The sequence below is a fragment of the Macaca thibetana genome, chromosome 8 (genome assembly GCF_024542745.1).
Source record: "Macaca thibetana thibetana isolate TM-01 chromosome 8, ASM2454274v1, whole genome shotgun sequence".
NCBI classification, from domain to species: Eukaryota; Metazoa; Chordata; class Mammalia; order Primates; family Cercopithecidae; genus Macaca; species Macaca thibetana.
Window position 1 is genome coordinate 140,729,015 of NC_065585.1, and position 27,324 is coordinate 140,756,338.

The 27,324-nt window shown below is 46.1% G+C and overlaps 1 protein-coding gene across 2 annotated transcripts in view; it reads right to left on the reverse strand.

Annotated features, from left to right (window-relative positions):
- Positions 1 to 27,324, reverse strand: part of DLGAP2 (DLG associated protein 2) — a 424,403-nt gene that overhangs the window by 69,757 nt on the left and 327,322 nt on the right. For both annotated transcript variants that reach the window (XM_050800200.1, XM_050800199.1), the window contains 2 exons: positions 8,432 to 8,579; positions 3,808 to 4,027 (listed from right to left, as the gene is read on the reverse strand). In XM_050800200.1, the coding sequence (XP_050656157.1) occupies positions 3,808 to 4,027; positions 8,432 to 8,579 (368 nt within the window). The remainder of the gene's footprint in view (positions 1 to 3,807; positions 4,028 to 8,431; positions 8,580 to 27,324) is intronic.

The window sequence follows — 27,324 nt, forward strand, 5'->3', positions numbered from 1 at the left end:
AGAAGTAAAATTTTAAAACAGCAACAAAAATCATAGCATTGAAAAATAGTTATTCTGCCTCTTATATTCAAGGTACTGATATATAGAGATAATTTTTCTCCTCTATGTTGGCAAGTGTCTATCTCGGAAATGAAATTACTATGTACCCTTGAGAGACAAGTTGCTATAGAAATATAAATAATAAAATAAGTCTGGGGCTGTTTCCTCTGCCATGGTTTCTACAGATTTTCCCTTTGTTTTCACGACTTCTAGAATCAGTTGTATCATATGTTGAGAACATTTCTGACCCAGAGAAAAATCATTATAACCTAATTTTACAGCATTTTGCTTCACAATATCAATAATATTCCCTCCCTAGAAAAATCAGGTGAGATGCATATTTGGACAAGTAAAGCAATCCGATAAATCATTTCCCAGATGAGAAAGAAACCATGTGTGAAATGAAAGTTAGATGTTTTCAAAACCACTTCATTGAAGGCGAGGACACTAATCAATATGCAGTGGTTTTCATAATGAGAGAAATAGTGGCACGAAGGAACGTGCATGTGTGTGGGTCACCCGCCTCCCAGTGCGTTCTGTTCTTGAGTTCCCTGGCAATTGGATTAAAAGGGTCTATCTCAGCTGAATCACCAGCTGCCTTTAAAGGTTGAGGGAAAAAGCAGGTGAACTGGGGTGTCCCCAAACCAACAAATGTCCTCTGGGAACCTCAACCTGTCCGTGTTTACAATGATGGTCTAAGATGTATTTTTAAATTCTCAATACATCTTTGATGTATATATTCAATATTTATTATATGAATATTATACATTTGTATTTCTACAAGGTGAAACAATCTAATAATAACACCAACTTTTACTTTTCGAGCCTGCATAATGTGTTTAAACAAATCTTGTTCTTCAAAGTACTCACTTTGGAATGTTTTCAAAAATAGCTCTTTAGAATTATTTTCATGAGCTAGTTTTAGAAAGAAAATCATAAAAGAAAATCAATCTGTCAAAATAATCTCCCTCCCCATACACACACACACACACACACACACACACACCACACACACACACACGGATCGATAAAGGATAGCTACTGAATGTAGTGTTAGTATATCAATTCCCAAGTATTTAAATACACAAGTCAGAAGTATTTAAGTAGAAAATTTTTGAAATCCACTTGACTCACGGACAGGAAGCTTTGGATCAAATTTGAAGTTCAGCTGTCACAATGATCGAGGCACTTACATCCTGTACATTTTGATAGTTTTCCTCCATAATTTTGTTTTCCCAGATGGGGATTTTTCATTTCTTTGGTACTTTTTCATAATCTTGCTAAATAGACTATATCGCATGTCATCTAAATTTTATTTAGTAAAGATTTAAATATTTAATATACAATACTTAGAGTAAAATGGGAAACAGGAAAGGTTAATGATTAGTCTGTACTTATATTTCTTCACAAGGGTAACTTGTAATCTTACAGTGCTAAGTATTTCCCTCAGTGCTTTTCATTTCTTTCCTCATTTGATTCTCAGATGTCACATAACTCGGACAGTCCCCTGCATCACCTAGAGGAAATTCTGACTCAAAACTAGGCCAAGATACAATAGAAACTCTGAATGGAATCTTTTTTTTTTTTTTTTGTAATTTCTTTGGTAGGTGCATTTTTGGAATACAAAATACACATGGTAAAAATTGTATATATATAAATTAAAATTTTAGTCTGAGCTCAGAACTGGTTCTTATCACTGTGAAATCTGTTTTATTTTTATTCTCTCTATAATGACAGCCCTAAAAACAATAAAGTCCTTTTCTATGAGGTAATGATTGTTTCAAAGCATTTCTGAAGACTATGAAAGTGCTTAACTGTTTACTTGCTCCTAAGAGACAGTAAACAAATACTGCTGAATGTATGAGTAATGATGTCTTGGAGTGCTGTTTTTCAATGCAATCATTGTAGATCTCATGACTTCCCGAATTCTAATTTGTTCAATGTTTACATCAGGGCAGAGCATGAGAACTGGCCCAGGATTTCACTGAGGGGCAGGAGTGAGCAGAACAGGCCAAACCAGAGGAAAACAGGAGACTACGCCGGGTGCCCACAGCTACCCGGTGGCGGCACCTGGGGCACGTGTTGTCAGCCTGTGGATATCCCTCGGCAGGTCCTGGGCACTGCTCTCCCTCGCACAGAAAGCCCTGCTGGGAGCCAGAGGGCCAGGATCTGTTGCCTTTCTCCCAAAGCCCCGGCTCAGTGGTGCCAGCATTGAAGAAACCTCTACCACACAAAAAGCACACCGAGGATCCACAGCTTTCTTTGAAAAATAATCTTTAAACTTATGCAAATAAATTACCCATGGCTACAGCTTCGTTTTGAATACCACAGAAACCAAGAGTCAGAAAAGTTAACAAGCCTAAGGTCTTACAGTGAGGACATGATGGAAGATAGTGTGAACACAGTTCCTTCCCTTCCATCCACAGACTCCACTATGAAATACTTTCTTCACAAAGTGCGACGATAGTGCCGACTGCAATGTGCGGTTCTGCAAAGTGCAATCTCCTGGAATTCTTGTTCACTTTAGCACTGAAACAAACCAAGACCTTCTCACGGGTGTGATGACACACTCACTCCTGCTGAACTTCTCTTTGCTTCTCTCCTGTTATGTGTCTGCTGTTCCTAACACGATTTATCACGAACATAGCTCTGTTCTATTTCCCCTCGGAGCTGTCCTGTAAATTCCTAAGACACAGCTGTAGCATTCCAAGCCCTCTGGTATTCAGAACGCCTCACGCCCCAGCACTGTGTTATTTTATAGCTTCTCTCTTAGCCTCTCTGTGCAGCGCCTCGAGCTTTTATTGCTTGCTGCGTTTTATGGGTTTCTCCAGGCCATGTATATTCATCGTGTTATAGAAATAATAACATCGTAGGCAGTAAAATATTAGGCAGTAATACTGAGGTTGGGCAGTAAATTTTCGAAGGGGTGGGTATGGTTTTCCATGAGAACTAAAGGAAATAGAGAGACTTGAGTCTTCAGAGCTCTAAGATGATTAGTGCAGCTGCATTAATGATGTACCTGCTTAGCGGTGGTGAGTCGTGTTTACAGATCTGTTTACCGAGCAAGAGACTGTCTGCACATCGCTACCGGGGAGCCTGGGCGTCACCACTCATCAGCCGAGGTCTCACTGCAATCCATTACACTTTCATATTTAACACTTTTTTTTTTTTTTTTTTTTGAGACGGAGTCTTGCTCTGTCACCCAGGCTGGAGTGCAGTGGCTGGATCTCAGCTCACTGCAACCTCCGCCTCCCGGGTTCCCGCCATTCTCCTGCCTCAGCCTCCCGAGTAGCTGGGACTACAGGCGCCCGCCACCGTGCCCGGCTAGTTTTTTTTTTTTTTTTTATTTTTTAGTAGAGATGGGGTTTCACCATGTTAGCCAGGATGGTCTCGATCTCCTGACCTTGTGATCCGCCCGTCTCGGCCTCCCAAAGTGCTGGGATTACAGGCTTGAGCCACCACGCCCGGCCGATCACCTTCCAAATGTTAGCACTTCCATTTTTTCCCTCCTCTCTGAAACTTTATACTAGTTACACTTGATTATTTTAAGGAAACTTGATAATTAGTTGTAAGAAAAAGAAAGGTTAGCTACAAGAGACAAAACACCCTTGCGAATGCGACGGTGTAACGAACGCAATTAGGAAATGTTACTAAACGTCAGGAGGGTACATTGTGCCTGTGGTGCCACGTGCTCCTCTCTCCTTCTAGGAGGAAGACAGGCAAGCCTCTAGAGGCCCCGCTGAAAGGCTGAAAACGGCGTTCCCTTACCTGCTGTTGACCTGATGGTGGAGGTGATGTCAGAGGGCGTCATCATGGGGATACATTCGTCATCTTGGGAGTAGCCGGCTTGAATGGCTCGAAGGTAGCTGTGACTCCTTGTTCGGAAACATCCCGGGAGGTCGAGGGCGTCCATGGCCTGAGATTCGACTTCACTGAAGACGGACTCGCACACGGACTCGAACTGCCCATTGATGTCCGCCTCGCTCACCTGCAATCATCAACAGCACAAGTGATGCCCCGGCCTCCAGGGTCACCGTCACATTACAGAAGAGCCAGGAGACAGCACTCATTCCCGCGCTCCCTTTCACTGCCTCCTATTTCAGCCCAGTGAACCCGAAGTCAGCACGGACAACGGCTGAGCTTGGGGAAGAGATCACTGGTTATCCCTTACAAAACACTTAGGCAAACAGCCAGTCCCAAACGTTGATGAAATTCTGGGGGACCACAAGGCAAACCTTCGAGGTAAGGTTGACAGTTTTTACAAAGTTTAAGAGAGAGAGAGGACTTTTAAAAGATTAGCAAAGTACCTGGTACAAAGTAACTGTTTAGAATCCATTTCTTCCTTCCCTTTCCCGCATGACTGCCCCACCTTTCCAAGCTACTAATGGCGTGATGGCTCCGGGCACTGAGGCCGTGTAAGGAAAAGCCCATTCAGTGCGTACACTAACTACTCAGTTCTTTTTCAGAATACGGAGTCTGCTTCTACCCATTGCCACGGCAACTCATCACAAATTTGGTTTCTAAACACATCTCCTTCTCACCATTACGGCAACAATCTGAGTCCAGATGAGAAAGAAATGGCTGTACTGGTGTTTTTGTCCACATGAAACGTGCTACTTTACCTAAATTCCAGGCTTTCTTATTCTTCCTTAGCTCAGGATATTAGTATACTCCTTCCTTCCTTCCTTCCTTCCTTCCTTCCTTCCTTCCTTCCTTCCTTCCTTCCTTCCTTCCTTCCTTCCTCCCTCCCTCCCTCCCTCCCTCCCTCCCTCTCTCCCTCCCTCCCTCCCTCTCTCCCTCCCTCCCTCCCTCTCTCCCTCCCTCCCTCCCTCCTCTCTTTCTCTTTCTCCCCTCACCCCCTCCCATTCAGATTATTTCTCTTCTTGTTTCTCCTGGGGATGTGTGAGAGCTCAAAGCACCAACAACTTTCTGAACTCCCTGGATTATGTTGGCAGATACATTTTAAAAATATACTGTTTTAAACACCAGATTTGTTCTTTTCCTCTAGTTGTCAGCAGAGTAAAAGGCAAAGTGAAAGAATCAGGTTCTCCCTCTAGTAGTTGTGTTGTTGACACAACACGACAATTGGTGCCGTCTCCAAGGTCAGACCCGTGGACTTCTCTGGTTTCACCCTGAGGTGACCTACGTGCTGGAAGGACACGGCCTCTTTCCTCGTGAGCCTAAGTCAGCACTGACCCTGGACAGGCAGAGGGTGAGCAAAGGGCAGCGAAGCCTGAAGCCACCCTGCAGGGAAGACAGGCCCACGCCGGTCTGCAGAAAGAGCTGGCACAACGCCGGCAGGGTGGCCTTTTTCAGAAAGGTCTGAGGATTCTTGATGCTGGACAGAGACAGACAAACCCAGGCAGGCACAACCGGGACACAGCCGGCAGGACGGCCTCAGGAACCCAGCAAAGTGCTCAGAAACACGCACACTGGCTTGGAAACGGGACGTTTTTCTGGACCATAAATTTCTTCCGATCTAAGTTTTCACTTACGTAGAATTGTATGGAAAAGTCTTAGATTGTGTCATTCCTGTCAAAGATCTATAGTAGACAGTGTGAGAAGGTCCGAATCTATGTGAGGCCCTGGTACGCCTCAGTGGACACCCTTCTGCAAGCCCGGCCCTGGGCCCAGCTGCCCTCGCTCCTAAAGAATCTCGAGACACCGTTAACCTGGTGCGTGCATTTCACAAACAGAAGCCGGCATCTCAGCAAGGACACTTGGCTGTGCTTCCAGCTAAAAGCCTTTCAATGAGGTTCTAGACATGAAGTTGACTCCTCCTCCCCAAAACAAATAAAAAGTGGTTGAGGAGCGTCTCAAGTTGGTCCAGCAGGGAATTAAAATGATCCGTTCACCCAGACCTCCCGCCGAGACTCAGGACACCCAGACCTCCTGCCGAGACACTCAGGACGTGGGGACCTCTGCCCGAGACTCTCGGAACACGAGCTGCAGGAAACCCAAGCAGAGTCCAGCTACTGAGGTTCCAACGAGGAAACGGCATGGACATAAGTGCCTCTCACAAGACTTCAGTTAGATTGTTAATTCCCTTTTTGTGCTTGAGAAAAAATTGAGTGTTAAAGATGAAGGGCAAACTTTTAAGAAACTTTGGTTTGTCACCAAATTCACATCTCCCTAGAGCCCTGAAGTGTTAGAAATTCCAGCTGTCCCATCCTCAACCACGGGAACTGTCCCCTCTCCTTCCAGAATTGTTGGGTCTCATGGCCTAGGGCTGGACAATCAATTAGTGGAAGTTTATTTCTGGGTGTGATACAGTCTCAGCTACTACTAGCGTTCCAGTTTTATTTTAAATAACACTATTTTTTTTTTTTTTGAGAATTCAGAACTGAGTTCAATTTAAAGTAATGCCACAGAACTCTGCATAGGAATGACTTAGAATTCTAAATTTCAAAGTCGTTAAATAAACCCCCAAGCACCCAACTTGTCTGCTTAACCATTGTTTCCAATGTCAATCCTTTCAGATAGAAAAAGATGTGAGAAAATGTTATTTTTACTGGCTTATTTTTGTAGATACCATCTTGGGTTCATCAAAAGCAAGATGACGAGAGAACTAGTATATTTAGCTTACGTTTACCCCCAAAAATGGCGACGAGTCGCAGAGAGCCTCTGAAAGTTTCATAAAAGTCTCTAAAGAGGTGTGAGATCCATTTAATTGAAACTTGTTTGTGGAAAGCATTAGAGATGAACGTTCATACCTCAGATGGGATACCTTTGCACTTCTGTTTAAACCTTTTGTTGGGTTACATCTGATTTTTAAAGCTGTATTTTGGTAAACCAGGTTATAGCAACTGAAACGGAAGGTGCCAGCTTTAAAAGAAGAAAGTTTGCTTTATCCTCATCTCTGTGTAGCGAGAAAGTTGTTAAAACGTATCACTGACTTTCAGTTACTCTGTTCAGTTAATTAGTGTCTCCCCAAATCATCTCGGACTTTATGCTGAAACAATATTTCCTCAATTATTAAAATAATTACAATTATCTAGCTGCTGAGGGTCCGTTGATGTTACTGTTTGCAGGGGGCTGGAGGGCCCACCATTCCCATTTGCCCAGGACTTGAGTGCAGGGCTGGGGATGGTCTTTCCTTGTCATTGGGAAAAAGAGTCAATGCAATTCCTGCCGCAGATGAGAACTTAATCCCATTTCTGGAAGCAAAGAGGTAACTGGGTAGATAAAAGAGGCGGTAGACTTCTTGAGTTGTGGACTAGGAAAAACCTTAATAGTTCAGTGGAAAAAGTTCCGAGTACAACTTTCTGATGAGAAAAAAACCTGCACAATGAATAGACTCTACCTCATGAGGAATTTAAAGTCTGTGGCAAAAGAAAAGACTTGTGCTTACTGAGCCCCAGGGATGCTTCCAAAGCTCATAGCACGGTCTGCAGTCAGGGGGGCTTTCGTGCCCAGAATCATATACTATTACTTACTGTTATCATGGTAATAATAAGCGCTATCGTTTTTGAGTACTCAGTATATGCTGGACTCTTTACCTAATGACATCCAAAATGGACTGCATACTTATTTTGTCACGCCATGAACGGCGTCATGGGAGGGCACGGAAAGCCCAGGCTAATCCCGACTCCACAGTAAGTCAGAGAAAATGTTCGGTCAGCCCAGGCTCTTAGTCCCTACTCCACACTAAGAGAAAACGTTAGGTATACAAACTCAAGGTCAACTCAAGCACTGTTTTCCGAGGCATTTAAATGAGTAAGCAATGTGTGTAATTAAAATGATAAAATTTTGATTCTTCTTTACCATATAATATAGGATGATTAGACTGAAGGACACCTGCCCATTTTGTCACCGTGCGTTCTCAGGCCTGTCCACCACAGGTGGGGGAGCAGGGGGACCTCCCTTTCACAGCCCCCGTGTCTCAGGGACCTGATTTTAATACGACCCCTCGCGTGGTGCCCAGGGACCCTTCTCCTGGCCACTGTACCTGTCCTGAAACCAGCCCTGCCTGGGAGTGGGCCCGACCGGCAGGACTCTGTGAGTGACACCAGGCCCTCCTCTCACAGGACTTTCTGAGGCACATTCAGAGGACACAGCTGAAAGCCGTGCTGCCAGAACCTTTCCCTAGCCCCCTTTTACTGGAAAAAGAGCCTGGGAAGAAGGAAGACAGCCTGAGAGGCCAGGATGTCCAGCCTTCCGGTCATTGCTTCCCCAGAAAAAATCATCGCAAAATGACACGACACGTCGAAAAGAATAGTAAGTCCGTGAGTCTTTGATCGGTCAGAGCTAATTCCAGGCGGAACCCCCTTCGGCGTGGCCTTGCACAAGCGCTGCTGACGGGAGGGCAGTGCCATTGCCGCCTGCGCACGGGGCCTCTGTGCCAGCCTGGCTTGGGAGACTGGACCCCAGGGGAAGGGCGAAGGGACCCGACCTGGCTCACGCAGCTGGCCTGGCTCAGGGTGCTGACGGCCCTCATGTAGCTCTGGTTCCGGGAGCGGAATTTCGGGGAGTTGTAGTTCGCAGCGGGGTCCAGGCTGTGGCCCACAGGCACGTCGCTTGCAGCTTGCAGGTAGCTTTGGCTACAGGAAAGAAGAAAGGAGAAAAGGTATTCTGTGAGTACCCACTGCAGGGCAGAGATGGGAACGACCGTCCAACCCACACCGAGAGGCTGACACCCACCGCAGGGCAGAGATGGGAACGACCGTCCAACCCACACCGAGAGGCTGACACCCACTGCAGGGCAGAGATGGGAATGACCATGTAACCCACACCGAGAGGCTGATACCCACCGTGGGGGAGAGATGGGAACGACTGTCCAACCCACACCGAGAGGCTAACACCCACCGCAGGGCAGAGATGGGAATGACCATGTAACCCACACCGAGAGGCTGACACCCACCGCAGGGCAGAGATGGGAACGACCGTCCAACCCACACCGAGAGGCTGACACCCACCGCAGGGCAGAGATGGGAACGACCATGTAACCCACACCGAGAGGCTGACACCCACCGCGGGGGAGAGATGGGAACGACTGTCCAACCCACACCGAGAGGCTGACACCCACCGCAGGGCAGAGATGGGAACGCCCGTCCAACCCACACCGAGAGGCTGACACCCACCGCAGGGCAGAGATGGGAACGACCATCCGACCTACAGAGAGGCTGACACCCACCGCAGGGCAGAGATGGGACCGACCATGTAACCCACACCGAGAGGCTGACACCCACCGCAGGGCAGAGATGGGAACGACCGTCCGACCCACAGAGAGGCTGACACCCACCGCAGGGGAGAGATAGGAATGACCATCCAACCCACACCGAGAGGCTGGCACCCACCGCAGGGCAGAGATGGGAACGACCATCCAACCCACACCGAGAGGCTGACACCCACCGCAGGGCAGAGATGGGAACGACCATCCAACCCACACCGAGAGGCTGGCACCCACCGCAGGGCAGAGATGGGAACGACCATCCGACCTACAGAGAGGCTGACACCCACCGCAGGGCAGAGATGGGACCGACCATGTAACCCACACCGAGAGGCTGACACCCACCGCAGGGCAGAGATGGGAACGACCGTCCGACCCACAGAGAGGCTGACACCCACCGCAGGGGAGAGATAGGAATGACCATCCAACCCACACCGAGAGGCTGGCACCCACCGCAGGGCAGAGATGGGAACGACCATCCGACCCACAGAGAGGCTGACACCCACCGCAGGGCAGAGATGGGAACGACCGTCCAACCCACACCGAGAGGCTGACACCCACTGCAGGGCAGAGATGGGACCAACCATCTAACCCACACCGAGAGGCTGACACCCACCGCAGGGCAGAGATGGGAACGATTGTCCGACCCACCGAGAGGCTGACACCCACCGCAGGGCAGAGATGGGAACGGCCGTCCAACCCACCGAGAGGCTGACACCCACCGCAGGGCAGAGATGGGAACAATCGTCCGACCCACCGAGAGGCCAGCATCACATTTCCAGCGGAATGTCTGTGTCTTTTGATGGGTAACTTTGCCTTATGCAAATATTCTGAGATTCACATTTACGATTGTGAATTTCATCAAAAGTAATAGGGGAGGCTATTTACAAAATTGCCTTTGAAACCTGAGATTTTATGGCCAGGCAGTGAAATTAAGATCATTCCACATTTTTTTTTTAGAAAAGTGCTGAAAGCACTAGTAACTCCTACAGCATAATAGCAAACTCAGCTCCTGAATTTACGCCAAAAAACTGAGAGTTTCATAAAAATTATTAGCTCTCTGGCAACTTTACGTATTTAAAAAGTAACAGAAAAAATACAAGGCTCGCTTTCAGTTTTAACTTATGCAAAGCTGTCCAGGTTATGCAATATCGGCAAATATAATAGGAGTAGGCTGAGTGAAATCCATTTTATTATCATAATGGTCATTTCCTTCCAAACTCCCTTAAAATAAATCAGCGTTCTCTGGTCTTCCTTCTTGCCATTTTGTGAAATGTTAAAAGCGTGGAAGAACCCTGTGAGTGTTTGGTAGATCGAAGGTCTGGCTTAGCTTACATTTCTGTCTAACTGGACCACTTTCCAGTTTTATTGACAATCTTACCACAATGCAGCAAAATTCATTTCATTTTATCAAAAGCTGTAGAAATGTGGACAGAAATGATTAATTATTCTTCTTGCCTCTTTTGGATCATAATAGGAACATTAAATATCAGTGCACAAGCAGGTACATAAAAATGTATCCAGATGTTAGGTGGATGATTCTGACTCCAGAGCTGGGCATTAAAGCACACACTTGCTTTTCAAATTAAACACTTGGTGCAGTTTTTCTCTGATTTACTTCAGTCTTTAAAAATGGAATATCAGAGAAAAAAACTGGACTCCATGAATTCTTATTAAGTGAAGCTTATTCATTATAGATTTAAAGTCTTTCTTTCTGCTAAATATTTTTGCTTTAAGAGAAAATGTATAACATATTCCAGCTCCTACCTATCTTCCCCTCCCTGACTTAGACCAAAAAAAGGAGGGGGAGAGAGAGAGAGGGGGGGGGGGAGGGAGAGAGAGAGAGAGAGAGAGAGAGAGAGAGAGAGAGAGAGAGAGAGAAAGGAAGGAAGAAAGGAAGGAAGAGAGAGAGAGAGAGAGAAAGCAAAGGGAGAAAATTAGTTTTGAGCCAATCTAAATTCACTATGTATGAAGCACATGGTCTTCACGTCGACGCCCGCCGACTCCCGCTGCACCTGGGCAGTGGGATGGGCAGCTCTGCTGCAGATGTGGGGACCTGCACCTGCACCAGCAGGGGCCCTGTCCCCTCCCCTCCTCTGTGGATCCCCCAGGTCACCTGCCAGTGAACACAAGGTGAACAAACACGGACCCCTGACCTTGGCTGTCACCACCCTGAGTGCACAGGTTCCACAGAGTGGCAATATGTCAACAGTATTCTGAGATATGGTCGCAAGTTTGAGGCTCAGGTTGATGGATGCGTGGACTCATTCTGCAAGAGACCACCGCTGGCTTCCTTTGAATGTGTCCACGTGCCTGTGCGTGTTTAACACAGGGTCATGTGCAGGGGACGGAGCCCTGAGCTGTGGAGCCCAAGCTGTGTGGCCTCAGGTGGATGCCAAGAGCCCTGACTGAGGCTCTTAACTTGATTCACCTTTGTTTTTGCAGAAACATAAACCTCCTGCAAGTCTGCTCTCCTTCTGTGCTTCCTTGAGATTGCTGGTTTCGTAACCTGCATTTCTACTACTCAGCACTTTCTACCAATTACCAATTTTCTTCCAATACAACAGCCATCCCTTCTGATTAATACCACCATTTTGCATTTTAACATTCTCAAATTGAGGCTGCCTTCTAGACTGAGAAAACCTAAAAGAAGGATTCTCACCCTCTGGATCTGCTGTCTAAACAGCGCGTGGTACGCGAATGAAGGGATCACTTCGAGCCATGGCTCATCACCCTGGTGGTGGCTGCTGGACGGCCCTCACAGGTGGATCAACGTGCTTCGTGAGTCTATGTTTCAAATACATATTCTCTCAATGATTCTCTTTATTTCAAAATGGGGTGTGACATGTAAATGTTGCCACTGAAGACAGCTAATAATTTTTTTTTAAAACATGGACTCACAGTAGCTAACCTTTTCTAGGCACAATTACGCCAGAGATGCTAATAAGTGTTTTGCATTGTCCTAACACAGTTAATTTTTACATTAGTCCTATAAACCAGGCCTCTTCCCAACCCTCCTCCTATGAATGCAGCATCAGATGCGCACTGGTGTCAGGTCACCACGCACTGGTCACACTGGTGCCAGGTCACCACGCACTGGTGCCAGGTCAAGCACTCAGGCAGGTCACACACACTGGTCACACTGGTGCCAGGTCACCATGCACTGGTGCCAGTTAAAGCACTCAGGCTTGGGCGGGGTGGGGGCAGCGCTCCTCTCTGAGTCCAGGCATTTTGACTCTGGAATTCATGCCCTAAAATCTCAAGGTCACAGCTGCTGAGTCACAGGACTACGGAGCCCAAAAGATCCCATCCTCTGACACAGACATTTTAAAAAGTTAAAAAATAACAAACAAAACCTCAGCCTCATTTGGCTTAAGAGGCTTTTTAAAAAATATTATAATGGCTTAGCATTTTATCATATAGCGTCCCAGAAGGCTGGGTTCCTCACAGTCACAGATCAAAACTCAAGAACTAGGACCGGGGGCGCCGATCGAGATGGGGGGATGCACCCTCTGGCGGCCCTGCCACGTGACACATGGTGACGCCCCCAGCACTGCTTGCTCCACAAAACCCGCCTGGTGCTTCCTCCTGAAAATCCCCCTCGGACATCCCGGGGCATTTTGAAGTTGACTTTCAGCCCCTTTGGTTATCTCTCCAAGTGGTAAAATTCCTACGGCATCCCAGGTGCCAGAAACAGAAACATATTTTGCTGTATACACTTAGTAGCTCAGAAATTTTTTTTTAAAATAGTGAAAAGTTTTCTAGAATAACACAGAAATGTTTTTGTTCTAGTTGTGCCTTTCAGATGTCGCTCCCCTTAGCTTGTCATCCACACACAGGCGAGAGGACAAGCCGTGCAGATGGATCCACAATCCCGAGAGAACCACAGGATTCCTGGTGTTCAACCTTGTTCTCGCCACGTGCGAATGGTTCCAGAGCTGCTTGCTGAATCCTGGCTCAAAACCTCCTCTGTGACTTAGGTCACTATGAGAAAAAACGTACATAACAAAGGTACCCTTGAAAGGGCCTCTGACCCCAGCTGTTTAGATCCATCTAAACATGCTTGAAAATACACAGCGTAAACCCTCTCCTTTGTTACCTTGGAAAGCAGTAAGGATTCTATGCAGGTTGTGCTAAGGAGACATTTAAGATTTTTTTTTTCCATACTAAATGCGTTCATTTGAAATACAGAGAGCATCTTCTCATTTCTATAAATGGGATCTGACAGGAGAAGCTCCCAAATATAAGAAGTGTTTCTTTCACTGCATTCAACGGAAAATGGAGCACGCTAAACAGCGCTAGTGAAACAGACATTCGTGTGCACACGCGTGTGTGTGCTGTGTGTGCACGTGTGTGTAGTATTCTACCTGCAAAAGGGAAATTCTTAGAACATCTTTCAGTACACATTTTAAATAATATCACAGTGCATGACTGGATTTCAGAAAATGGCTTCTTTCCTGATTATTTCCACATTCAGGGTAAAAAGCGTTCTTGAGCTTTCTGTGCCCTTGCAGGAGATGAAGGCATGCTTGTTCCCTAACTGCACATTTTTGGGGAAAACCACATTTGCATCTCACTGTTGGTGCCCACATCTGGGCTGCCCCACAGTTACCCCGACAACCCATCTCTGGGCTCTTGACTGCAGAGGCTCGGAAGCGCCACACCCTTGCTTGGACGCCCTCCTGGTGCTGACGGAGCCTCCGAGGTGTGACCCCGCTCCAGCTGGTGAGTCCATGGAGCACCTGCTCAGTGGCTTCTGAGCAGAGTCCGGCCTTCTCCATGCTGACGACTGCTCTTCCCAGAGCCCGTGGCAGGTGGGGCTGCAGTGGCTGACTCAGGGCCAGCTGTGAGAGCCAGCATGCTCTAATGCATGATGCTGGCCCGGGTCCTAACGGGGCTGACCCCAAACCAGTGTGGACAACCTCCTCTGGCTCTCCTCTGCCCTGGTCCCACTGCAGCTGACCCTGACCCAGTGTGGACAACTTCCTCTGGCTCTCCTCTGCCCTGGTCCCACTGCAGCTGACCCCGAACCAGCCAGGACAACCTCCTCCAGCTCTCGTCCACTTGGCTATACCAGTCCTTTGCTATAACCGGGGCTGGGCAGGTTTGCAAGGATGTGCCACCAAAGGCTTCCCAAACAGAACACAAGGAGAAGGCATCTCAGTAAGGTGCACCTGCCACATAAGTCTGGGTGCTTGGAAGTGCAGAAAAGGCCTTCCACAAGATAGCAAGAGTAGCGCTTGTTGACAGTGTGTTGGGGACAAAGACTGGAACATAGATATTTTTAATGCAAAATGCTAAAAGGAAATCTAGAGCGTGCGCCAGCTTGGAGGCGGGGAGCGACCACTGTTTGTCTGGAGAGCAGAGGGTAAGCGGGGAAAGGCGTTCTGGGAGAGAAGTTTGTGGAAGCAGAGGGGGAAACTGAGGGACACCCCAAAGAGCTTGATGTTTATGTCACAGGCAAAAGAAAAGTACTACAAGTTCTTGATCAGGGACTTGTGGGCTGGGAGCTCAGGAAGGTCCCTGTGCCTGGGGCTTGGAGGACGAGGAGCCTGAATGCAGGAAGTGGTGCCCTGGACACAGACCCCGAGAGGCTCACGCAGACCTGAACTGGGGTGGTTTCGCATGAGACACCAGAGGGCTTGGATTTTAGGGACACTGAGCCCACAGGAACGAGGAATGTGTTAGAGCTGAGATGATTCCAAGGCACGTAGACTTCCCAACAAAGGCAAGATCTATGCTAGGAAGAAAAGCAGGTTTTGGAGGCTGGGCCTGAGTTTGATCTGGACCTGCGGATTCTAAGGCAGTTCCAAGAAGTCTGTGAAAGAACAGAGCCAATGAGACGGTCAGGGCTGTGAACCTCCGAGCGCTTCAGATGCGAAGTGTGGAAGGCGTCGGGCTGTGAGGGTCATGCCGCAGAATCGTGGAGGAGGCCTCCTGGGTGAGGCGGGGCCACGAAGGCAGTCCAGGAGGAGAGTGAGAGGGTCGTGGGGCGGGGGAGGCTCCTGGGCACCCGTGGGGCAGGAGGAGTCCGGCCTGGATCAGATGCTGAGAAACCAAGTGGAATGAGATGGGGAAGACTGTCGGATGGAGGAACCTGGAAGACGGTTGCAGCGGATCTGGGTGCAGAAACGAGATTGCAGACGTGAAAGGAAGAAAATGCAAGCACGAGTGGAACTTCTGAACGATTCGTCAGGAAAGAGCAGCGCGGACAGGCGGTTTGAGAAAGGCTGTGAGTTTTCTTGGGTGGGAGGATGAGACAACATGAACATTTATTTTTAGAAGGTGAAAATAAGACACCATGGGAAAGACACTCAAAGAGGCTGGACTGGGATCATTTTTCCTGTCTGCAGGAAATGCTAGGCTGAGACCAACGGTGTGCTCGGCCGTGAAATGTGCTGTACAGGTCGGAAGTAACATGGCGTGCAGATGGCAGTGTGCATGCACAGGGAGCACGCGTGTTGATACCTGACAGCCCACGTTCAGATCCTGGCTCAGCCATTTGCCAACAGTGTCATTTGGACAAATCTCTTAATCTAAGCAACATACAATGAGGACGGTAGTCACAGGACATAACTCATGGAGTTCTGTGAATATTAGGCAAGAATGTAGCATGTAATACAAGTATAACACATAGTAAGCACTTAGTTAATATTAACACATACTATGTTTGTTTAATTTGTCTTTGAGAGACCTGTATTGTGACTCCAGATGTTGGCATTTGGTAGATGTCTCAGAAAGAACTGGTCTGAACATTTCAACTATTCATTTTTTATTTTGGGAAAAGGACAAGGTAAACTTACCCAAAAGAAAATTATTTTTCTTTCTTACATAGAAATGAAACAGAAAAATAAATACCCATTAAATTTTATTAATTGAGAGAAAACTGATAGACAGTGAAAGGCACAGGTAGGAATCAGTGAGTGACAGATGTTGACTATCTGTGGCCTCCACCCCATGTCCTCATGGGCATTTTGTATTGTCATCTTTTTAATTTAGGCCATTCTAATGAAACTGAAGTGCTATCCCATTAAAGTTTTAACTTTCACCTACTGGATGACTAATTCTTATTGGACATTTGTGTGTCTTCTTTTGCAAAGTAAACTTTTGGCTTTATGCCCATTTTTGTGGGGTTGTCTTTATGTTCTTGTTTTGTAGGAGTTCTTTATATATTCCGCATTCAAGCCCTTTGTCAGCTAGATATTTCCCTTATTCTATGGCTTGCCTTTCCATTTTCTTAATTGTGCCTTTTAATGAACAGAATTTAAAGATTTTGATGGCTAGAGTCTCTATTCTGTCACATGGATCTATTTTGTCTATTTGAGTAGTTCTTAATCTGGGGCGATTATGCCCTCAAGGGACATCTGGTGGTGTCTGGAGATATTTTGGGTTTGCTACAACTTAGAGGAGGGTGCTACTCGTGTCTGCTGGACAGAGGCCGGAGATGCCGCCAAAAGTTCCTACGGTGCAGAGAGAGCCCCCAACAAGAGAGAATTGTCTGGCCCCAAATATCAAGAGTGCTGAAGGTGCACAGAGAGCCCCCAGTGAGAGAGAATTGTCTGGCCCCAAATATCAACAGTGCTGAGGTTGAGAGACCCTTTTCTATTCTTACATGCATATCACACTGTCCCAAGATGTAACACAAGTCTTGAAATCAGATTGTGTGAGTCCTCCAACTGTGGTCTTTTTTATCGAGGTTGTTTTGACACTTCTAGGTTCTTCGCATTTTCACACATTTTAGAACCTTCTTGTCAGTTTCTCTAAAAATTGAGGTTGCTTGAATCACGTTGATTCTCCTGAGGTCACACTGAATCCATATCTCAGTCTAGGGAGATTTCACATCTTCACATCACTGAGACTTCCAATGCATCACAGTCTAGCTCTCGATTTATTCAGATGGTCTCTCTTAGAGCACCACAATTCTACAGTGCTGTTGAGATGTTTAAAACTAATCGCATTTTCCAATTATTCATCACGGGTCTACAGAAATGCAATGGATTTCTACCCATTTCATTCACGTCCTAGCCTTGACAAATGGCATGATCTGTTCCAGGATTTGATTTGTAGTTTTCTTAGGTTTTCTATGTAAACAATCATGTGATCTAAGAATAAACCTGGACTATAAACATGGAAGGAGCTTCTTCCTTTTAAACTTTGTGCATTTTCTCCTCTTGTTTGCCTCTGTGTCTGGCGAGGACCTCCATTAGAATGCTAAGTAGAAGAGCTGAGAGTTGGCATCCTTATGTTTTATCTCATCTTAGGGTGGGAGTTAAATGTTGCACCCTTAATGCTGACATTTTTTCTCCAGGGTTAGAATTGTAGCCTTTTACTTACTTATTCCACTTACTTTAATACACTTATTATAATGACTGGGTTGAAGTCTACCGTTTTACTGTTGTTTTCCATATGTCCTATTCATATATTTGTTCCTCTGATTTCTTTTTGCTTTCTTTTGGGTTAATCAAATATTTTTAATATTGAGCTTTAGCTCTTATTGGCTGTACAGCATAGCATTAGTATTTGAGTGTTGCTCTAGAGGTGTGCTGTCCATTAAGGTAGATAATGGGAGCGAATTAGACTTAAGAGCTTCTGCACAGCAAAAGAAACCATTGACAGAGTAAACAGAAAACCTACAAAATGGGAGAAAATATTTGCAAACTATGCATCCAACAAAGGTCTAATATCCAGCATCTATAAGGAACTTAAACAAATTTGCCAGCAAAAAACAAAGTGGGCAAAGAACATGAACAGACACTTTTCAAATGAAGACATACATGTGACCAACAAGCACATGAAAAAATGCTCAACATCACAAACCATTAAAGAAATGCAAATAAAAACCCTACTAAGATAGCATCTCACACCTGTCAGGATGGCTATTACTAAAAAGTGGAAAAACAGATGCTGTGAGGCTGTGAAGAAAAGAGAATGCTCATACACTGCTGGTGGGAGCATACATTAGTTCAACCATTGTGGAACGCAGAGTGGTAAATCCTCAAAGAACTAAAAATAGAACTACCATTTGACCCAGCAATCCCATTATTGTGTATACACCCAAAGGAACAGAACTCATTCTACCATTAAGACACATGCACATTCATTGCAGCACTATTCACTATAGCAAAAACATGGAATCAACCTAAATGCCCATCAGTGGTAGACTGGATAAAGGAAATGTGGTACATATACACCATGGAATACTATGCAGCCAGAAAAAAGAATGAGATCATGTTCTTTGCAGCAACATGGATGGAGCTGGAGGTCATTATCTTTAGCAAACCAACACAGGAACAGAAAACCAAATACTCCATGTTCTCCCTTATAAGTGGGAGCTAAATGATGAGAATACATGGACACAGAGAGGAGAACAACACACTGGGGCCTCCTGGAGGGTAGGAAGAGGAAGACGATCAGAAAAAATACCTATGAGGTACAACACTTATTACCTGGATGATGAAATAATCTGTACACCAAACCCACATGACATGAGTTTACCTAAATAACAAATCTGAGCCTGTACCCCTGAAACTAATGAAAGATAAAAAAAGATAGTGGCCACATGTGGAGACATGGATTTAATTTAAAAATACATTCCTTAGCTTTTATTTATTTGAAAAGTATTTTTTTGCTCTCATTTTTTAAAAGGTACTTTTGCTGGGTATTGTATTCTGAATCGATAGACATTTTTGATCACTTTAAAGACATGATTCCATTGTCTTTTGGCTCCCATTGCTTCTGACAATAAGTCAGTCATAATTTTCTAATTATTCCTGTGTGTTCAGATTTGACCCCTTCCTCAGTTGTTTTGTAGATTTATCTCTCTCTGGTTTGCCACAGTTTAACTATTTTGTGGCTAGGTATGATGTTTTTCTATTTATCTTTTTAGCGTTCACTCAGCATTTTGGGTCTATGGATTCTTTTAAACCAAATTTGTAAAATATTTGGCCATTGTTTCTTCAAAAACTTTTGCCAAATTCTCCCACTTTTCTCCCTGGTCCTCTAATTATATGTGTATCCTTCACTTCTTCTTACACATATTACTGAGGCTCTGTTCTTTTTCTTTTAATATCTCACCTCTACTTTCTTCATATTTGACAATATCTACTGGTTTATTTTCAAATTACTAAGCTTTTATCCTGCTCTCTCAATCCACTCTTAAACCCATCCCATACACTTTTCATTTCAGACATTGTGGTTTTCTGTTTTTGAAAATTCAATCTGGTTCTTTCTCATGGCTTTCATTTCTCCATCTAGTCATGCATTAAGACCTTCTTTTCCTTTAAGATCTTTAATCTTGTAATAGCCATTTTTATATCATTTATAAGACCTTACAATGGCTGCTTTAAAGATCTTTCCAGGGAATTCTAACATTTTTATATCATTCATAAGACCTTACAATGGCTGCTTTAAAGATCTTTCTGGTGAATTCTAACATTGAGGTCTTCTCAGGCTTTGTTTTGAGCACTTCAGGTTTTTCCTCGCATGTGGGTTCCATGTTGCTACAACTTTGGCCTCTTTTTGGCATAAAGGACACGACTGGAGGAGACCTTGGCACCTGCTCCCTCCTCCGGCGTGTGCTGGTTTTGGTTGTGGCCAGTCCTCCTGAGCTTTGGGTGTTTGGCTCGTGTGTTGCTGGGGCGGGCCTGGGGAGGCTGCAGATGGTCTACCCGGCCCATGCACTTGGTGGGCTTCAGCCTCCAGCCTGGTCTTCACCATCGGTGGTCAGCAGCTGGACACTAAACTCTTTGAGTGGTCCCCAAGTGTTAATAGACTTTGGGGTTCCCCTCTGTGGCTCCACCCCTTCTGTGCTGACCCCCACCTCTTCTGGCAGCCCCAAATCCCATCCTGTAACAGACACATCCAAGGAGACTGCGGCTGTCTGCTCCAGCTCCTACTGCCCTCCCGCGGTGGGTAGCGAGGGGGGTCAGAGGGAGCTCACGGGACCGTGGACAGCCCTGAGTGAGTGTGGTGCCTTTCCTTTAAAATGTGAATAGTCTCCACTTCCTGCCCAACTCTGCTTTCAAACAGGAGGGCATGTGTGTGCATGTGCGTGTGTGTGCATGTATGTGTGTGCATGTGCGTGTGTGTGCGTGTGTGTGTGTGGGCATGCGTGTGCGTGTGTGTGCATGTGTATGTGGGTTCCACAGTTCACGGCTGTCTTCTGTGTGAGCGTTTGTTCAATATAAGCTACTATCCCAGAGCCAGAACTCCTTATTACATTAAAAAAAATCGTGTCACCAGGGTGAGCATCTGTCTGTCCTTGGTTCGGCCAACCTGCATATCAGTTCTGCTGCTTTGGTGGTTGGTTTGGGGAGCCCAGCACTGTAGAGGCAGAGGCTGCACCACCGGGGGCCTCTGCCTGGGGGGTCTCCTTTCCAGACTCCCCAGAGCTCTTGTGGGCACAAGGTCCTCTGGTAAGACGTGTTTTCTCCACACCTGGAGGTGATGCTGGCAACACAAAGTGGGGTCCAAGCTGTTGATGGCAGCTGCGGCAGTGGCCACCTCCAGTCTGCCGGGTGTCTGTGGTCACATTCCAACCTCGGCACCCCTCGTCCTGCCTGTGGTACCAGCAGCACTGACTGAGGTCTCTGCCAACGCGGCTGGTGATTCCGTGTTCACTGAGGCAGTTCTGAGGGGAGATTCCCCCTCTGGCTGCAGAGGCCCCCCAGCTGCTCTCTTGCCCGACTGCAAATACTCAGGAGACCCCAGCTCTGTGCCATCCATTTTTTTTTCTTGCCTATGAAGAGTTGATTTCTCCATCTGCTGAAGTACTGGTGGGGTTTGCGAAGGACCCCATGAGAGTATGTGATGACCCACCATGTCCCCTAGGCTACAAGGACTCAGCCACGGCTGAAGCCAGGGCATACACTTGCAGTGAACCAGCCTCCCCCACCTGGCTCTGCCGAAGGCCCCCCGAGGCCCATTTTCATGGAAAACACTGATGAGTCAGACCTGTCAGGTCACACATTGCAAAGCCTGGCCTTATCGTTGATATTTGTACTGGGAATGGTTGATGGAACTAGAATGGAAGGTAGCAATTTAATCCTTTGGCATTCAACATTTTTGAGGCTTATTTTTTAAAAATTCAATTTGCTCATCTTTCTCTATGATTTGTTTTTCCAAAAAGAATACAGAGGAGGCCAATGTGAGTGAACTGAACACGCAGGGTTGACATGAATTCGGAAGAATGGAGACCTACATCTGTCCGAACCAGGGCAGAACAGGTTCTCGAAAACGGGCATTCGCTGCTGCTGTTAAAATATTCTTCTAATATATGTTAACTTAGAAAATGAGTTACTCATCTATCAAATACTTCCTGGGCATCGTTTATGAAGGCATGGCCCTTGTCCTCATGGAGCTGGCTGCGCAGTGTAGAAATTTCAGTTGAAGTCAATTTTCTAAAGGATATATTTACAGATGCTCGATGTCAATCTAAAAATCTTATTTTTCTCAAATTGCTTTATATTTCCACTGTGAAATGTATTTCTAAGAAAAGAGAGCAATATTGTGCTAAGGAGAATAAATTAGATTCCCTCTGAGAAAGGAGAGTGACTTACACATCAGAAAAGATGTGATGAGCATTATGGAAATCCTCCATTCATTCGTCCTCCAGGATGTGGGTGTCAGTATATCCATACTGACGAACATACAAATTTTAAGACAGATGAAAAATCTGCTCTTGCTACAAAATCGTGTCTCTATAAATCTTTAGAGATTAAAGAACACAAATCAGATTTTTAAAAATGAGGGAGAATTTTCATATCAACATGTATGTGAAAACATATAATACAATAATGTTACATATGCAACTCATTTATGTTATTTAATATTATATGTAATATAGCCACTTTGAAAAACAGTCTGGGAGTTCCTCAAAAGGTTGAACATCGAGTTATCAAGGACCCAGCAACTCCATTCCTTGGTATATGCCCAGGAGAAATGAAAACATGTGTCCACATAAAAACCCATACAAGAGGCTCACACTTGCAATCCCAGCACTTTGGGAGGCTGAGGCAGGTGGATCCCTTGAGCTTAGGAGTTTGAGACCAGCCTGGGCAACATGGTGAAACCCCATCTCTACCAAAAATACAAAAACTTAGCTGGGTGTGGTGGTGTGCATCTGTAGTCCCAGCTACTTGGGGGCACTGAGAAGGGAGGATTGCTTGAGCTCAGGAGGCGGACGTTGTAGCGAGCTGAGATAGTGCCACTGTACTCCAGCCTGGGCAACAGAGTGAGACTCATCTCAGAAAACAAAAAGAATAATGATCATAGCAGAGTTATTCACAATAGCCCCCGAAAGGAAACAACCTGAGTATACATCCATGATGGACGGGTAAATAAACTGTGGTCTATCCATACAATGGAATATGGTTCTATCATAAAAATAATTGCAGTTCTGACACATGCTGCAATGCGTATCAACCTTGAAAACATTATGCTAGAAGCCAGACACAAAGCTCCAATATTGTGGGGTTCCATGGCTATGACAGGGAGAATGCAGATTAGCGGTTGCCAGGGGTTGGAGGAGTTAGGGGAAGCGGGGAGTGACGGTACAGGATTTCTTTTCGGTGTGAAGTGAATGTTCTAAAATGGATTGCAGTGATGTTCGCACAACTCCATAAATAAACTAAGGACCACTGAATTGTACTTCAAGTGGATGAATTGTATGGCACTTAAATCGTATCTCAATAAAGGATGAAAACAAGATACGAAGAGCACTCTATTTAGCTTTGCCTCATCTGTAACTTGAAACGAACTGTATGCTCAGAATGTAGACTTGAAACAAACTTTCACAAACAAACCACTGGTACCTTCAGTTCGTCTTCTCTCTCGGGCTTCAAGGGAGGACAGTGAGGGAGCTCTGAGGCAGCAGAGTTAACAGTAATTCATTTTCCACAAATACTTTCATTCTTCACCTCTCATTTGGTGCTGGTTGTGATTCTCTGCAGAAGGTATAATTCACCTTGCTTTAACAAGAGGAGAAAGTCTTCACTTACAGGGGACAGGCTCCACAGCACAAGCTGGAGCTGCGATTTGAGCCTGAAGGCCTTCCGATTCCAAATTTGGCATGTGTTGCTTTTGTGGCATATTGTAAACATTTGCCATGGATTATTACAACTATATGATAAACTAATAATTCAGACAAACACGGAAACGAGTCAACAATTTACTTCCAGAGTGGGGAGCTGCAGGCTTCGGTTCTCAGCCCTTCATGGATGCTGTGGGCTTGGGCAGTTAGCAAAGGCTGTGGTCTGTTTTCTCCCTTATAACAGGGAACATAACATCAGCAGAGACACAGGTTTGCTGAAGGGGACGACTGTCGAAAGGAGCAGGGCATAAAAGCCTTAGGCTGCTAATTGAAAAGATTTCATCCTGAAGAGGCACTTAGGCCCACAAGAATGTAGCATGTTTCTAAAGCTCATGGCTAAGTAGAGGCCGCTCTCACTAGAGCCCCGGATTCTCACATTCACGAGAGATTCTTGTGATCATCTGCTGCCTTCAAGTCGTGAACAGAAAACGTCAGGGGAATACGGAGACTGCTTTGCTTCTCAAGCATCTCAAGGCACGCGCTCTGAGAGCCCTGCTGTATTCACCTGAGTGGTGACGGAAGTGCAAAACAAGTATGTAACCATCTTCGGCTGAAATCGGTCCACTCCCCTGAGCAGCAGGGAGCTGTGTCCAGAACACAGGAGTGGAGGCCAGGAGGTCTGGGTCTGGGGCTTGCATTCAGTTCTGTCCATCCTCACTGCATGAACCTGCCCTGAGTGGCAGGGGGCTGTGTCCAGAACACAGGAGTGGAGGTCAGGAGGTCCGGGTCTGGGGCTTGCGTTCGGTTCTGTCATCCTCACTGCATGAACCTGCCCTGAGTGGCAGGGGGCTGTGTCCAGAACACAGGAGTGGAGGTCAGGAGGTCCGGGTCTGGGGCTTGCGTTCGGTTCTGTCATCCTCACTGCATGAACCTGCCCTGAGTGGCAGGGGGCTGTGTCCAGAACACAGGAGTGGAGGTCAGGAGGTCCGGGTCTGGGGCTTGCGTTCGGTTCTGTCATCCTCACTGCATGAACCTGCCCTGAGTGGCAGGGGGCTGTGTCCAGAACACAGGAGTGGAGGTCAGGAGGTCCGGGTCTGGGGCTTGCATTCGGTTCTGTCCGTCCTCACTGTGTGAACCTGGGTAAGTCACGGATGCTGTTTGCCCACAGTTTCCTCTTTTGACAATGGAAGCAATGATCGTGTCTGACCTGCATCATCAGGGGCCGATGAAGTCAGGTAAGCCGATGGCACCGAGGCTGGCTGTAGGGTGGTGCGCCTTGCCTGGCTTCTGGAACTGTTGCTTCTAACAACAAAGCGACGGCACTATCTTTATCCTGTTACATCACAGCCGCTCCACACGTGATGCCAACGCCGGACCTTTTCTGCAGCAGCTCCTGGCAGATGCTAAGCACAGCGACTCTAACCCCCGGCCTCTCACAGAGAAGCTGTGATTCTGCCTGTGGTATCTTCATTATTACTTACATCTAAGCCATTTATGTTTGAGTTTTTTTTTAAACAAGTACATTGTTTTTTTCTTTATAAATAGTTTTGACTGTCATCAGTTTACATTTAAAGGCTGGTGTTGGAGCAACAAGCAAACATTCATTGGATGGTTTTGAAATCCCAGTCTGGATCACAGCCTCCTGTGTGCTTGTATGTGATGTAAATTCCTGGATCAGTCTCCTGTGTGCTTGTATGTGATGTAGATTCCTGGATCAGTCTCCTGTGTGCTTGTATGTGATGTAGATTCCTGGATCAGTCTCCTGTGTGCTTGTATGTGATGTAGATTCCTGGATCAGTCTCCTGTGTGCTTGTATGTGATGTAGATTTCTGGATCAGTCTCCTGTGTGCTTGTATGTGATGTAGATTCCTGGATCAGTCTCCTGTGTGCTTGTATGTGATGTAGATTCCTGGATCACAGTCTCCTGTGTGCTTGTATGTAATAAAGATTCCTGGATCACAGTGTCCTACGTGTTTACCTGTAATGTAGATTCCTGGATCACAGTCTCCTGTGTGCTTGTATGTGATGTAAATTCCTGGATCAGTCTCCTGTGTGCTTGTATGTGATGTAGATTCCTGGATCACAGTCTCCTGCGTGGTTGTATGTGATGTAAATTCCTGGATCAGTCTCCTGTGTGCTTGTATGTGATGTAGATTCCTGGATCAGTCTCCTGTGTGCTTGTATGTGATGTAGATTCCTGGATCACAGTCTCCTGAGTGCTTGTATGTGATGTAGGTTCCTGGATCACAGTGTCCTACGTGTTTACCTGTAATGTAGATTCCTGGATCACAGTCTCCTGTGTGCTTGTATGTGATGTAGATTCCTGGATCACAGTCTCCTGCCTGCTTGTATGTAATGTAGATTCCTGGATCAGTCTCCTGTGTGCTTGTATGTGATGTAGATTCCTGGATCACAGTCTCCTGCCTGCTTGTATGTAATGTAGGTCCCTGGATCACAGTCTCCTGCGTGGTTGTATGTGATGTAGATTCCTGGATCACAGTCTCCTGTGTGCTTGCATGTAATAAAGATTCCTGGATCACAGTTTCCTGCGTGCTTGCATATAATGTAGGTTCCTGGATCACGGTCTCCTGCGTGGTTGTATGTGATGTAGATTCCTGGATCACAGTCTCCTGCGTGCTAGTATGCAATATAGATTCCTGGATCACAGTCTCCTGCCTGCTTGTATGTAATGTAGGTCCCTGGATCACAGTCTCCTGCGTGCTTGTATGTAATGAAGATTCCTGGATCACAGTGTCCTGTGTGCTTGCATGTAATAAAGATTCCTGGATCACAGTCTCCTGCGTGGTTGTATGTGATGTAGATTCCTGGATCAGTCTCCTGTGTGCTTGTATGTGATGTAGATTCCTGGATCAGTCTCCTGTGTGCTTGCATGTAATAAAGATTCCTGGATCACAGTTTCCTGCGTGCTTGCATATAATGTAGGTTCCTGGATCACAGTCTCCTGAGTGGTTGTATGTGATGTAGATTCCTGGATCACAGTTTCCTGCGTGCTAGTATGCAATATAGATTCCTGGATCACAGTCTCCTGCGTGCTTGTATGTAATGAAGATTCCTGGATCACAGTCTCCTGTGTGCTTGTATGTGATGTAGATTCCTGGATCAGTCTCCTGTGTGCTTGTATGTGATGTAGATTCCTGGATCACAGTCTCCTGAGTGCTTGTATGTGATGTAGGTTCCTGGATCACAGTGTCCTACGTGTTTACCTGTAATGTAGATTCCTGGATCACAGTCTCCTGTGTGCTTGTATGTGATGTAGATTCCTGGATCACAGTCTCCTGCCTGCTAGTATGTAATGTAGGTCCCTGGATCACAGTCTCCTGCGTGGTTGTATGTGATGTAGATTCCTGGATCACAGTCTCCTGCGTGCTTGCATGTAATAAAGATTCCTGGATCACAGTTTCCTGCGTGCTTGCATATAATGTAGGTTCCTGGATCACGGTCTCCTGCGTGGTTGTATGTGATGTAGATTCCTGGATCACAGTCTCCTGCGTGCTAGTATGCAATATAGATTCCTGGATCACAGTCTCCTGCCTGCTTGTATGTAATGTAGGTCCCTGGATCACAGTCTCCTGCGTGCTTGTATGTAATGAAGATTCCTGGATCAGTCTCCTGTGTGCTTGTATGTAATGAAGATTCCTGGATCACAGTCTCCTGTGTGCTTGTATGTAATAAAGATTCCTGGATCACAGTCTCCTGCGTGCTTGTATGTGATGTAAATTCCTGGATCAGTCTCCTGTGTGCTTGTATGTGATGTAGGTTCCTGGATCACAGTCTCCTGCGTGGTTGTATGTGATGTAGATTCCTGGATCAGTCTCCTGTGTGCTTGTATGTAATGAAGATTCCTGGATCACAGTTTCCTGCGTGCTTGTATGTAATGTAGGTCCCTGGATCACAGTCTCCTGCGTGCTTGCATATAATGTAGGTTCCTGGATCACGGTCTCCTGCGTGGTTGTATGTGATGTAGATTCCTGGATCACAGTCTCCTGCGTGCTAGTATGCAATATAGATTCCTAGATCACAGTCTCCTGCGTGCTAGTATGCAATATAGATTCCTGGATCACAGTCT